This window comes from Lissotriton vulgaris, chromosome 3_2 (assembly GCF_964263255.1).
Source record: "Lissotriton vulgaris chromosome 3_2, aLisVul1.2, whole genome shotgun sequence".
Classification (NCBI taxonomy): Eukaryota; Metazoa; Chordata; class Amphibia; order Caudata; family Salamandridae; genus Lissotriton; species Lissotriton vulgaris.
The window spans coordinates 260,503,107-260,518,277 of NC_141690.1; the positions used below are offsets into that span (position 1 = coordinate 260,503,107).

Here is a 15,171-nt window from a genome sequence, read left to right on the forward strand (position 1 = left end):
CCCGGAGAGAACACTCCTTAGACTGCTCTGTGGACCCCGGCACGGACTCCTTATCCTTTTTCTTTTCTTCCCGCAACCTGGACGTCTCATCCCGTAGCTGGATCAGTTGTTTGAAAAAGGTATCGACATCTGAAATAACAAATAAACCTTTATCCAAATTCTCACGAAGAACCGACACAGCCTTAGGTTCTAAAGTCTCTGAATATTTACGAAATCGAGTAACAACTTCATCAGCAAAAGTATTCAAAAAACACATCAATTCTCGTTCTGTCCATTTACTCCTTTCGGCTACAACAACTGACACAGTCATATGATTTAAGTTCAATTTTCTAGCACAACTACGCAGTTCCGCGGATCTCTCCGCAGATAACCTGACACTTGACTTATCCGCCTTATCCGACTTATCCTGTTCTTCATCACCAGAATCTTCAGTCGGAGCCGTAGGAGGAACGTACGGAGGCGGAGATCGATCTAATAACGAAAAATCATCAATTTCATTATTAAGGACAGGATAAATCGGTCGTCGAATAGGAAATTGACCGGTCGTTTGCAAATTACGTTCCCGTGCCTCCCTCTCTTTCTTTTCCTGCGCCTCCTTTTCCTCAAGCTGTAAAGCTTTATCTCCAGCAGCCTTGCGCTGCTCTTTGTCCGCCAAGGCAATCTCACGCTTCATACGTTCACGCACCGCTTTCTCCCACATTCGCACACAATCAAACATATCCTGTCTAGACCTGCGCTGAAACAAACATTGCTCCACAAACTGAACCTTTCGCAAATCAAACGACCCATGTAGTGGCCATTGCAACTCGGGATCAGTTCTAGTGTATTTATGCCATAATTTACTGTACAGTATAGGGGGAAGGCCGAATCTGACATACATCTCACGGTTAGGAGTTCCCTCAGGAGGAGCCGGCTGGGATTCTGTTAACCTAATTGTGGTACCATTTCCAAGACAGCACATCCCTCGGAGTGTGCTTAAAACAGGCATGTTCAAAAAGTACCACGAAAGCGTGATACCATATAAATGGCACTTACAATACTTCACACAAATGTGCCGCTCAGAATACAAAACGAAGTTAGAGAAACATCTCTACATGCCTGCCTATGTGGAGTGCACTACACATATATTCAAAGTTCACAAAGTCAAAATGTTAGCTAACTCAAATCATAGTCACAATCATAGAACATCAGTAAGCGTCCGTAGACTACCTTACCGATCACAAATCTTACCCAATCTCAAATATCCAGATTCCAACTGCCAAGGTCTTTAATCGAATCAGCCACACTGGCACTGTACAGCAACACAGACGATCAGGATCTCAGTCGGGGACCGGCGCCACCTGGAAGGTCAGATCAGAAGGAAAGGAAGAAAACACCGTGGGTGCCAAGAGTCGGGTCACTCAGTGGCAGCGTACGCGTCCATGGCGAGTTTCCAATCCTTCGTCACGACCTCTCTTTCGGGCATCCGAGTCGCCGATGAGTCCCTTCGTGGTCGCCAATTTGTGGGATTGGGTTCCCAAGGCCTACATGCTCCGCAGAAATACCCACTTACACCGAAAGAACTGTTGGCACGGAAACTGAAAAGTACAAAAGACAAGTTTATTAAGACCCCATGGGGTGGTGGTACATTCCTACAGCACCCTTCGGTAATGCAAGAAGTATCACACCGAACGTTGGTGTGAGTCCTTCTTTTATACACTTTAGAGGTAATAAAAAATTAGGCGGTACAAGATTACAGAGTTTATGTACATATATGGTCATTTTTGGAGCACAGCCAACTCATGGGAGGAGTTACAATTCCACTGGTCAGTTTGGCGGAACATTCCTAAGGGGTGACTGGTCAGTTGGAACTACGCATGTGCAGGCTTGACCATTACTAAAAATAGCCTGTTGCTGGGCAAACTCGAGTGGTCAGCGGCACGGACAAAGGACTAAAGGGCATGCTGAACACGAGGCCGCTCATTCCCTAAAATGGCCGCCGTACATACAAAATGGCGTTTTCGAGTATGGCCAAGTTAAGGGAAATAACGTGTAGCAAAGCTAAGCGCTAACCCGGCCATTGTCAAATTACGACATCTTAATTTTAAAATAATACAAATCCTCTGTCCATTTAGATTCTATGGCACTTTGCCTGAGTGAACTCTTTATCTGCTTAATCCAATCCGCTTCCCCTCCTTCTATACACCTCTCTGGAACATTCAAATGCTTTTGCATTATTATCATCGGAGTCCTTTTCCCAGAGGAGGTTGTCATTAGCTCAGGTAAGATTTGACCTGACAATATGCCGCATGGGGGACCATCTTTAACAGACACATTAAAGCGCAAGGCTCTGGCATCAGACAGCACACTCCAGGCTACAGTTCTCAACTCCCTCCGTACAGTTTGGATCATAGCATTTTCAGGGAGGTCAAAAAGTAGTTCTAAGGAATTACCTTCTAGCCCTTCCCATATTACTCGCCTGTCCAAAGCCAACACCTCAGCTCCATATAAGGCATGCGGAATTAGCTTAACCTGAATTACTTTGCTTAGTAGCTCCAAGGTGTGACTGCCAAATTTACGGTCAAACCTTTTCACACCATTCACTACTGCAGACAGGGCACGCCTCTCATTAACCATTTGCTATTCCACCTCAAATCATCTGAAAACGTTAGTCCTAGATAGTTATACTCTCTAACCCGCTCTAATCTTGCAATACCAAGGAACTACACAAACGTCCTTTTCCTCCCAGCAAAAAACATTGCTTTTGTCATATCAACATTTATTGTTAGCTGTTTTCAAGGCAGTAAGCATTGAGGCATTTTGTTTCCATTGAAGCCCAATAGGTGTAAGATCCTTCACCGCCAGATCATCAGCGTACATGAGGCAACTGATGTGCCTACCTCCAACCTTAGGTGAAAAACTGTGTTGCACGCAGTGTCTGGAGAAGATCTGCAATGAACAGACTCCTGGAAGAGGGCAAGATGATAGCTGGGCCCCATATTTACAAATCTAAAGTTTTTCACCTGATGAAACTGGTGAACTGAGACCATCACATAGTCAATGGGCAATTTGCTTTTACCACTGATGTGCAGGAAGGGACACCTTCCTGCACATAAACAATCATTCCCCGCAATGCAGGCACCCTTGCACTATGGTGCAAGGGAGCCTGCGTTGGCACTAGGCACCTAAAATTAGCGCCAGTGCAGAAGGAAACACAGGACTGCACCTTATTGTTGTAAATACGGTGCAGCCCTGCTTTCAGAAGTGGCGGAGCACGCGCCGTTAAGTCAAGAAGGCGAACGCCGCACCCCATCACTTATTTGGAAATATGCACCACTATGTCAAGACTGTTAAAACTTTTCAAACATATGTGCGCTGTTCACTGCACCACATGTGCAAAGTTTGAAATATTGGACGAATAAATACTTTTCTCCAAGTTAATGTGCTTGCCTCCAGGAACAAACAACCCTGTCTACAAATATTAATGCATAGGCCTTTGTGTCAGAAACCATGGTTGTTAGTGTGGTTCCCATGTGTGACCCACGGGACGCCACCTGGAGGCAAAGTAGTGCAAATGTACTAGGAAATATCTTTAGCTTTCCCGCGTTTAAACATGTTGTGCTGGAAAGTAAATTAATCAGCACTTGGCATAAATTAAAATTTTAAATAAAGCAGCTTTTTAAATAATGCAGCCCGTTTTCCTAAAAGGAAAATGGGCTGCATGTTTTTAAAAAATGAAATGTTTTCATTTCATTTTTAAAGACCACTGTCTGCCCTTAAAAATAAAATAATATTGCATGCATTTGCAAAGGGGACGGGGTCCCCTGGGGACCCCTTACCATTTGCGAATGCATCACCACCTACTTGAAGTAGGTGGTAATTTGAGAGTAGCAAAACATTGGTACATAGCTTTACGGTGACTATTAGGAAGGGAACGCCTCTTCCTAATAGCGAGTCGCAAAACAATATTTTGCGAGTCGCAATTTATTTGCGAGTCGCAAAATACTGTTTGTACATGGGCGCATGCTAAAAAGTGACGTACATCTGGCCCTTAGTCCATTTCTAGACATTGTAAGTGTAGTAAAGCCATAAAGAGTGTATGGTCCGTGAGTTGGTCATTATGAACTCCACAGCTCCATAATGGCTTTACTAAAACCTGGTAGCAAACTTCTCAGCACATTAAACCCACACTAATGCCAGTGTCAGATGTAATGTGCAATTCACACAGAGTACATCATAGAGATTCCCCATGAAAAAGGGCCAGCCCTGGTGTGGTTCCGGAATGGCTGACCACCATCAGACAGGTTTATGGACCCTTGGGTAGAGAACCTCCGCTCTCTGGGTCCAGAGACAAAGCCCATTCTGGGAAGAGGTGTCATGCCTCCTCCCCAGGATGGGTTTTGTCTATAAAAGGGTAAACCTCAAAGGCCTGCTACCTTTGTACCCAGTCCCTGCCTTTTGCTGGCCCCAGGAACTGGTTCCCACCGGTTCTGACCCCCACTTTGGGCAGGAGAATCTGCGGGAAAGCTGAGCTAGGAGGAGAGGTGTGCCCACCTTTGCCAATCCCACCCCACAGGTGGGGGAGGCGAGGTGAAGCCCACATTTCAGTCCCCTCCATCTTGGAGATGAGGGGACCTAACCAATTAGGGTGAGGCTCATGCCCCTCTCCCACTGGAGGGTGGCATAATAGGTGATGTACTCACCCCAAGGAAGGCACCCATTGGTCCCAACCTACACACCCCTGTAATGCCCTTAAATTTAGTATTTAGGGGCCCAGCACTACCGGTCCACCCCTTACCTGCCAACAGCAAGAACATCAGTGAGTCAAGCAGCTCCCGCCCAGAGGACTTGCCTTCACTCATCTAACAGGCTCTGTCTTCTGTCAGCACCGGATTTGCTCAAGCCAAGACTCACCAACAGAATCCGGATCCAGGTGGCTTCGTGATCCTGACCTGGGAACCGGTGACAACCGAATTCTCTCAAGCTCCAAGACGAATCCTGCAGCCTTAACCTGAGTGGTCCCCCTCGACCATGACCGGAGCTGGTAAGAAGATCCAGATGCCCCACGGCCTTGGTTGGCCCAACCGACGGTGTCCAGGTATCCCCCAAGATCCAAAATTACCTCTACAGCCGGTGGTCGCCTCCAGGAAGTCTCCCTGCCTGAGCCTGCAGCTTCTTTTCTGAACCGAAGATCTCCGTTGACATCCACTGGGTCCTCGACGTCGCCTTGGCACCCTGCACCTGGCCGTGCCTGTGCCACCGGTGGTGCTAATTCTTGGACCCTGCAGTGCTGATCGTAACTCCCACAGCCAAGTGGCCTGCTTGTGAGCAGTCCCTGAGCAAAGGCCCCCTTAAGCCCATTGGTTAACACTGGGCCCCTGCATTCTGCACCTGGCCTCTCCAGTGCTGCTGGTGGTGCAAACGGAGTGCCAGCCTAGACCTTGGGGAACCTTGGTCCTAACTCCCACTGGTGAGTTGAGTAATAATAATAATAATAATATATCTTTATTCGGTTTTTTAGCAGTGCAAAACCATAAAAGTTATCACAACATACAAAATACATAAGTATTTATATAAAAACAGTTATTACACATTTTTTTCTTTAAAAAAGAAATAAAAATATGACCAGGTCCCGTGCAATTGAGTAAAAGATAAGACAATAGTACCCATCTGGGTTTCTTCTCCTATTTTTCAGAGGTTATTCCTATGTCTCATAATGCACTTTAGGAAGTTGAGTACGTGGTAGCAGGTACGTTCGGAATCCAACATCTGTAGTGCTAACATGGCTGGGCGGCACTGTCTATAACCCCAGCTTTTTAATAAAGGGATTATCCAGATTTTTCTATGGGTGTGAAAAAATTTACAAAACAAAATTGTATGAATAGTTGACTGGTGAGACAAATCGTCACATGGACAAGGGGCCAAGTTTAAGTCCCAATTGTTTTTTTCTGGAAAAGTCACAAGTCTATAAAAAAGATTCAGTCTGAACCTTGTTAGGAGCATCTTATCATATGTTGTAAATTCTAGAGTCAGATAAAGCTGGATTTTCGGGGTATACTGTATCATATTCGCATGGGTCACAGATTTTTTGGTCGACAGCAAAGTCAGCCTCAAGGACTCTAGATGGCTCAGCGCAGTTTGTTTCAGGTCTTTCTTTGATATTTCGTTTAGTTTTTCTGGGGTAAAATAATACTTTTGTAGTCCCAGGTCGGAAAAAAAGTGTCTGATATAGGAGAGCCATGCTATTTTATGTACATGATCCAATGCCATGGAGTCCTGTATGATGTTTTTGGTCAGCAGGTTTTTGTCCGACAGCCAAACGCGCCTCCAGAGTAATAGTGGCTGGATCTTTATTAAGTCTTCAATATATGGGATTCCCAATTCCATATGAGAGGCATAGATGGAAGAGCCTTTTGGCGTGGACAAGAGGAATCTCATGAAAATATTTTCTTCTTTTTGCAGTGAACCAGTGGCTGTGTGTCCCCAAATCCCTGCCCCGTAAAGGGCGATGGCCTGGCATTTTGCAGCATAAATCTTTAACAGTTCTACTGATGGTCTATTTCCAAGTCTCTTTGAAAAGTTCATCAGTGCTACAATTGCTCTTTTGAACAGATGTCTCCTAGCCTCAACAGCAGCCTTCCAGTTTAGGCTTTCATCAATCATGATGCCCAAGTAAGGGTACTGTGAGGTCCTTTCAATTTTTTGGTTTTTTAAATAGATGGTCTCTGTGGCTTTTCGTGGTCCACCCGCTACCATGACAAATGTTTTTTTTACATTAATATGTAAGTCTAGGGCACCCATGAAATCGGCGTACTTGGATAAAGATTTCTGGAGCTCGATAGGAGTGCGTGCTAAAATAACTGCGTCATCCGCATAGAGCAGTGCGGGGATTAGGCGATGTTTCAGTCTGGGCAGGTCCTGCCCCCCCTCAACATAGTCTCCTCCAGTCCGTTGGTATGCAGGGAGAAGAGGAAGGGGGCTAGGACACATCCCTGCCTTACTCCTCGCTCTACCCTAAATGGTGCAGTTAGCTCTCCTTTTGTTCCAAATCTCACTCTTGCGGAGGCTTCGCCGTATAGCTCCCTTAGAAAATCCAGGAGGGGAGGATCAACCTCTAATGTACCTAGCAGAGTCCAGAGCTTCGCATGCAACACGCAGTCAAACGCGGAGGACAAATCCACGTAGACCATGTAGATTGTCCCTGGCTTTGCGTGAATGTATTTTGAAACTAGCATGCTTAAGTTAAGGGCCTGTTCCACTGTTCCAAAGCCTTCCCTAAATCCAAACTGCAGGTCCGAAAGGATATTTTTATCTTTTGCCCATTGCTGAAGTTTTTCCAAGACAACTCTGCCGACTACTTTGCCCAGGGAGTCTAGCAGCGAAATAGGTCGATAACATTTCGTATCTTGGCGATCCCCCTTTTTAAAAATAGGGACCATGATAGAACTTGACCATGACTCCAACAGTCCAAGTTTCGCTGCTGCAGTACAGACTCTTGTGAGTATTGGGGTCCAGAGATCAGGGAGATGTTTAAATAAGTCCACTGGGACCCCGTCGGGACCGGGTGCTTTACCGCTCTTACTCATCAGTAGTGCCATTTCGACGTCTTGTAGTTCAAAGTCTATCGATATTGGAATGCTACCGGGGGAAGATTAAGATGGCATTCTTCTGTTAACGATGTTAATTCAAAGATTTTTGAGAAGTGGTTTACCCAGGTTTCCTCATCGATGGCAACGTCGATCTGAGGGATGTTAGAGTCCGATAGCAGGGGAGACTTAACTATTCGCCAAAAGGACTGACTATCTTTCATGAGTGCGCTTTCATGCAAAGCGTTCCTCAAAGACAGTTTCAGCTCTTTTTTCCTTGTGTTTCTGGCTTTATTGTACTCTCGTCGGAGGTGTTGGATCTCTAGATGGTCTCTATTTGATTTTCCAAGCGCCTTTCTTAAGTTGGTCTGTGCCTTAGTACAATCATGATTAAACCAACCTGTAGTGCTTGGATTGTTTTGTTTGGGTATTCTGGTCAGCAGTGTTTTTATTTGATCTAGTATCAGCTTAAAATTTTCCAGGATTAACTTGGCATCTGCTTGAGGATCCAGGCATATCATTATACTGTTATAAGCAGTCTTTATAAATGTGTTAGTGAGCTTGTTAGGATCCACTTTTTCCCATTTTATAGTGTATCCGTTTTTTTTGCCCAGTTCAAGCCTATTTTGTGATAAAATATTTGCTATTGTTGCCATATAGGATCTTGGATGGTTCAGCTGTAAATTCAACCTTAGAGCAGAGTGGTCGCTTAGGGTGTTTTCCAGAATTTTAAAGTCCCTACTTAGATCTTTTAGACCTTCTGTGATGATTATATAGTCAACTGTGGTCTCGTGCCCCCTTCCTCGATAAGTAGGTTCTAATTGATTCTTTGCTGGTAGAATTGGGTTTATTATTAGCAGTTCCAGATCTGAGAGGATATTGTTCATAGCTAACCCCGTTCGTGAATGGAGGAAGTGCACGAGGGGGTTCTCGTATTCATCCACCATTCCGCAGGTCTGGTTGTTCGTCGAAGGGCAGGGGTGTAGATTGAAATCCCCTCCCCATAGTATGTGGACGTTACCCTTTCTCTCATAAAGTTGTCTGTGATGGGTGATTTTTTCTTGAATTAAGGAGAGGATGTTTAGGAAATTATCATCCTCTAAATTATTATATAAATTTATTAGTATAATAATGTATTTTTTCCCTATCATGAGTGTAAACAATTGAAAGTTTGAGAAAGAATCTGCCTCTAATACCTTCAAGTCAGTTATTGTGTTGGCTATGTAAGTTACCAGTCCCCCCCTGGGTCTGCCTGCACTGCTTGGAAGGGCGGGGGATGAATATGTCTTATATCCTACAAGATGTAGGGGCATTGTGGCCCATGTCTCCTGTAGACATATAATTTTACCTTCCTCCAGAAATTGGGCAGCAGAGCCATCCTCTATTTTTGATCGGAGGCCTGCGATGTTCCAGAAAATAACCGGGAGCTGTAAGGTTTCCTTTACTGGGTCTGCCGTTTTGGTTTCTGGTAGATCTGGGGGATCTTGGGATAGGACCGGGCTAGCCTGCAGGGGCTTCGGAGTTTCGACTCGTGGTCAATCGACCATTTCCAGGCTGCTAAACCGATTCATAGTCGGTATACCTGGCCAATTTTGCCAATGTGGGGTATCTCTATAGGTAGGTCTATATGATCGGTATCGCGGCCTGTCCCACTGTTCCCAGTTTCTGCCTCTGTTCTGTGGTCCCACAGTCTGCCACGGGCCCTCTTGGTGTTGATAATTCTGATTTACTGACCACCAAGAATTGTCAGGATCGCTATGTCGCTGAAATGTTTTAGACCCAGCGAAGTCTAGTTCCCATGGTTGCGGGACTGCTTTTCGCCAGATATTATCAGATTCATTCGAATAGTTGTTATAATATCTTTTTGGGTAAAAGAAAGAAAGGGATCTTGTACCGATCCCTCCAGTTGTATTAATATAGTCCCAGGAACAGATATACTCGACTATGCTAGGGTCCTCGAAGGTGATCACTATGCAATCTCCCTGTATAGTTTTTTTCCTGTGTCCCACCCAAGGGGTCCTACAAACTGATGTTATCCTGCTTGTCCAGGTTGGCGGAACGGGTCGATTTGTGTTCAACCAATACTGTACTTTGTTTTTCAACGACCAGTTTGGTTCCGTCCCCTCTCCCGTTAGTTCAGGAACCCCCGTCATCACTACCACATGTGGGCATGCCTCAGGTGGCATGTTTAGCGGGAGCCTGCTATCAGTGGTCCCTCTCATACCTCCTTTATTTTTTGGAGGAATTGTTTTTTTAGTGGTAGGAGTTTTAGGGGCCGGTGTATTTATGGTTGGCGTATTTACTTTGGGTGTATTTGGTGCGATATTGCTCTGAGGAGGAATTGTAAGGACCTTGGGCGTGGGTTTCTGTGCTGCGGGAGCCTTTGATGCTGTAGGGGCCTTTACTATGGGTTGCTGTTTAGGCGACGGGCAGGCTAGAGTTGTAATTTTCTTTTGTGGAAGCAATGTAACCGAGGTGTTTATACCCGTTTTTGGCGGTCCCTGTATGGGTATTGGCTTAGGACAGCTAGCAAGTTTTGTCAATTGAGACTCGATGTTACGCAGTCTAGTTTCTATTAGGCGAAAAAAGGAATCTAGAAGGGAAGCTATCTCCTTTATTAGCCTTGATGCTTCCCTTTCCTTGCCCGTTGTTAGTGGGGGGTGGGGGGGATTCTAAGGTGATGGTATCTGGGATGTTCTGTGGTGGATGATGGATCGTTACCAAATTGACTGGGTCAGCAGGTTGATGAGGTAAACCTGCCGAATTTGTGGTGTCTATCAAGTCTATATGATCGGCCACATTGTTGTTAGCAGTATTATCTACCTTATCCCTATCCTTCCTTTTCTTTATGGCTCCCTCCCTCCTCCCTCTAGCTTGCCTTAGTTCTTCCGGGGTGTGGTCAGGGAAAATTTCAGGTGTTTTCTCTAGCTCGTTTTCTGAGAATGTTACGGAGAGTTGAGAGGCAGAAAGATCTACGTTATTTGGGAGACTAAGTCTGTTTGTGCCCGCTGTGATTTGGGCTGGGGCAGACTGTAATTCTGGGGTTCTTGCGGTTGCTAGTAGTCCCATTGAGGATCGCATTGTGAGTTGAGTATATTTTTCCCATAGGAACCAATGTTATGTATTTTTGTTCCTAAAATGTTCTGTGATGAACTGATGTTTTGTATGGAGAAAAAGTAACTGCAAATCCTAAAAAGTCTTACTTACAGTGAATTGGGAGATTCCTGGCATGGTATCTAGGCTTACCACCCGAGTAGTCAATGTAGTCTGAATGTAATCCAAAAGTAATTAATGGGTAATTTAAGCTGCTTTTTGAACCAATTCCAACGTGTAACGATTGCAGATTCAATCACAACTGCTTTCCTTGTAAAGTCTCGCATTCAAGAGTATATTTTACCTATCTGTGCAAAATCCTACTTGGTTCTAAAAAAAAACATAATTATACCTATTTTTATACTTAGCCAAATGGTCTGGATTCTGTCTCCGAGTGTATGTAATCAGTCCTTTATTGGGTGAATACAATAAATGCATAACACACCCTCTGGATAAGCCTAACTGCTAGTCCACACTACCATAAAGAGAGCTGTTAGTACTTACCTAATTTAGCCGCTGCTATACCTCTGGGGACTCCCTGGACTCTGTGCATACTTTACCTTTCTTTGGTACAGTATAGACAGAGCCAGCTTCCTACAATTGGAATTAGAATGTGGATTGCTTTTTTGCCATTCTTGAAGAAATTGTTGGGGAGATATGGGCAATAGTGATGTGAGTATATTTGTGTGATCCTTTGGCTGCAGGTTTGATGAATTATAAGAGATATTCTGCTTAAGCTGCATATTTCAGCCAAAATATTGTTTCTAACTGAAGGGATGAAAATATTATTGTACATTTGTGCACTTTTTTTGCTGCATTATTGGATAACCTTGGCGTATAATTTGGTCCTCCATGACCCATAATCCTAGTCGCTCTGAGAATGTTAAAGCTCTGCAGAGTTTGTTATGGTGACAAAGTCTGTATTTCCCAGTTCCTTGTTATATGTGTATTTTTATACCGCTGTATCTTGTGTATTACCCACATTAAAACCTATGAGAGATAGATAGATAGACAGACAGACCTAGATAAATAGATAGATAGATAGATATTTAGATAGATAGATAGATAGATAGATAGATAGATAGATAGATAGATAGATAGATAGATAGATAGATAGATAGACAGCACCTTGAACTCTTAAGTTTGAAGTGACCACAGCAGTCTGCTGAAATATACAAATCTACCCTTCACTGCTTTACTCCTACAACTGAGTATATTTATATTATCCTTGCCATCAAATATCAAGGTTTTAGGGCACTCTTACCCATTTATGCACCCACTCCAATCTTTTTGGGAGTACAAAAGAGATGAATGTCCAATGAATTACCACTCTGTAGATCTTACATATCTTTCTAATGGTCTTCCTACCCCATTTCAAAATAAAAAAACACAAATTCAACCAGATTGGCGCATGTTTTTTGGCAGTAAGTTCAGTGGATAGAAATAGCTAGAAATCCTGAATTAGGTCTATTCGGGTTATGTCCTCAGATGACATATTTTGTGCTCCTACATTTAACTAAGGTGATAAAAAAATCTTATGGATTGAGCCCAATGCAGCAACCAATAGAGATGCAATATCTAGTAATGAAGCTATAAATGTAAAAAGAGGCATGCAGAAAACCACTTACTGAATAATTATTTTGACCATTCAAACTGAATATTAATATCCTGGGCATTATTTAATTAAATAAAAGAGTGTGTAAAAGTGTGTACACTTTTCTCTCAACAGGTCGTAAACTCCCTTCAGCAAAGTACTTTCTGAAGAAAAGCATTCAGATTGAGAAAGAAAAGAGCAAGCCATCCATTCATCAACTTCAGCTTCACAGACAGAAGATTAACGCGGATGAACATCTTCAGAAGTGCACATTTGGACCACAGAAACCTCCCACCAATGACAAGGTGATCATGCATGACAAGGTGATCATGCTACTTGGAGCAACAGGGTCAGGAAAAACCACTTTAGTCAATGGGATGATTAACTACATCTTAGGAGTTCAGTGGGAGGATGATTTCCGATTTAAACTAATTGTTGAAGAGACCAATACATCACAAGCAGAGAGCCAGACCTCTTCAATAACTTCGTATCACCTCTTTCACCAAGAGGGTTTCCAGGTGCCATACAGTCTCACTATCCTAGACACACCAGGATTCGGCGACACTAAGGGCATCGACAGAGACAGGTTAATTGTTGAGCAGATTAGAGAGTTCTTTTCTACACCCGGTGGTGTTGATCATCTAGACGCAGTATGCTTTGTAGTCCAGTCCTCATTGGCTCGTCTCACCCATTCACAGAGATATATATTTGATTCCATCCTGTCTATTTTTGGGAAGGATGTGGCTGACAACATACTCGTTCTGGTCACCTTCGCCGATGGTCAAAAACCTCCAGTGCTGGAAGCAATTAGAGCCGCAGAGATTCCTTGTCCAATGGTCAACAGTGCCCCTGTCCATTTCAAATTTAACAGTTCTGCCCTGTTTGCTTCCAATGGATGCGATGAATCCAGGAATGACGCAGAAGAGGATGACAACTTCGACAAGATGTTCTGGAAGATGGGTGTGAACAGCCTGAAGAAGTTTTTTACCGCACTAAACAAGCTGGAAACCAAAAGCTTGCGATTAACCAAGGAAGTTCTTAAGGAGCGGAAGCAGCTAGAGGTTGTCGTTGAAGGTCTGCAGCCCCAGATCAATGTTGGTCTGACAAAGCAGGAGGAGATCAGGAAAACAATGGCGATCTTGGAGCAGAACAGGGATAAGATGAAAGCCAATAAGAACTTTGAGTATGAAGTGCCCAAAACCGTAGCAAAACAAGAAGTAGTAACCGAATACATAACTAATTGTCAGAAATGTCGCCACACCTGTCACTATCCATGTTATATTGCTGATGATAGTCAGAAGTTTGATTGTGCGGCAATGGATGGAAATAAGAACTGCCGTATTTGTCCAGGACATTGTATCTGGAATGTTCATTTCAATCAGAAATACAAATGGGATTATGTAGTTGAGATTGAAAAAGGAACTTACCAAGAGTTAAAGGAGAACTACGAGAAGGCACATGGCGAAGTGATGACGGCTGAAGGGATATTTCAGCAGCTGAATGAACAGCTTGAAAGCGTTGAAGAGAAAGTTGCAGAGCTCATTGACGCGTTGTCCAAGTGTCTACAGAGACTGGAAGAGATCGCCCTGAAGCCAAACCCGCTCTCAACGCCGGAGTATATTGACCTGCTGATCCTGTCAGAGAAAGAGGAAGCCAAGCCGGGCTACCTGGCGCGCATCCAATCACTGAAGGCCATGAGGGAGCGGGCTGTGCTGATTACCAAAGTCTCTAAAAGAGAGGAAGTAAGGCTAATATGCCCAGCTCCATCGAGCTCTGAGAAAAATACCAAGAGGGGTTTCTTCCAGAGTTTTATAAATTGGATAACTTATAAATAAGGATTTCTGGGTTATAGTATTGACACATATGTAAATTGAACAAATTCTCCCCAGCGGGTTTTATAACTGAAGAGTCAGGAATAGTGTCTTTTCCAGCATAGATATAACTAAATCTGCCAAAGTTCTTACTGTTCACTTTAAAGCCGAGCGTCCCAGCTGTGAAGTGATTACTTACATCTCAAGAAAGGCTTCTCAGGTTATGGTTAGTCCAGCTTCAGCTTCAGACAACACATGCTCAGGATACAGAACACTTGTTATCGACTCTTGCCTCTAAGACATCCACTTGGGGTATTGAGGGCCGGGCTTGATACTTTAAGGACATCTGGAGTGCAGGTGAATGTAGGGGACGCAGGATCCGGAAAGAAAGGGTGCAGGGTAGGAAATGCCGAATAAAAACATCTTTTTGCAGTCAGATATTTCTAATTTTGCTAGAAGCGTGAGTGTGGCTGCAGGAATCTCTCGACTAATTGTCTTTATCTGTATTACTACCTATATCTTGAGTCATCTTTTCTCAGTTATGTAATTGTATCTGACATGAAATTGTATCGTAATCTGACATGTAATTGTATTCTTACATGTAACTGTGATCTGTCTTCTTTATTACTTGTTCACACCTGTAGAATCATCAACGATGCTCAGATATTTTGTCAAAATTTCCGATAGTGATTCTGTTAAATTTGGTATTATTATATAGGCATGACTTTTAATTTCTGTAGCAATAACATGTCCTAATAAAAAGAAAACAGATGCAGAAGGGCGGAGGACTGGCTATTAAACATCTGTAGCTCACTGGAAATGATAAGTGAAACAGGAGGAGCGTTGCATGCAAGTAGAAGAATGACATGAGAAAGAGATCAGATGTGGAAAGAAAGGGATTGCACAAAACATGAGAACAGGGTGGGAAGAGGCTGAGAGTAAACTGAACAGGATAAGGGGAGGGAGAGGTGGTAAGGGAAGGGAGGGAAAGGGGAAGGGAAGGGAAGAGAAGGGAGGGGAAGGGGAGTGGTGGTGAGATGGGCAGGAGGGGAAGGGAAGGGGGAGGGTGTTGGGGTAATAAATATCACTTCTAAATGTAAACAAGCAT

The 15,171-nt window shown here is 43.8% G+C and overlaps 1 protein-coding gene across 1 annotated transcript in view; it reads left to right on the forward strand.

The window, feature by feature from the left end:
* LOC147725638 (uncharacterized) overlaps nt 1–14,833 on the forward strand; it is a 261,971-nt gene extending 247,138 nt beyond the window's left edge. The window contains exon 5 of the mRNA XM_086964327.1: nt 12,388–14,833. Coding sequence (XP_086820453.1) covers nt 12,388–14,087 — 1,700 coding nt within the window. The 3' untranslated portion in view covers nt 14,088–14,833. The remainder of the gene's footprint in view (nt 1–12,387) is intronic.
* The last annotated feature ends 338 nt before the right edge of the window (nt 14,834–15,171 follow it).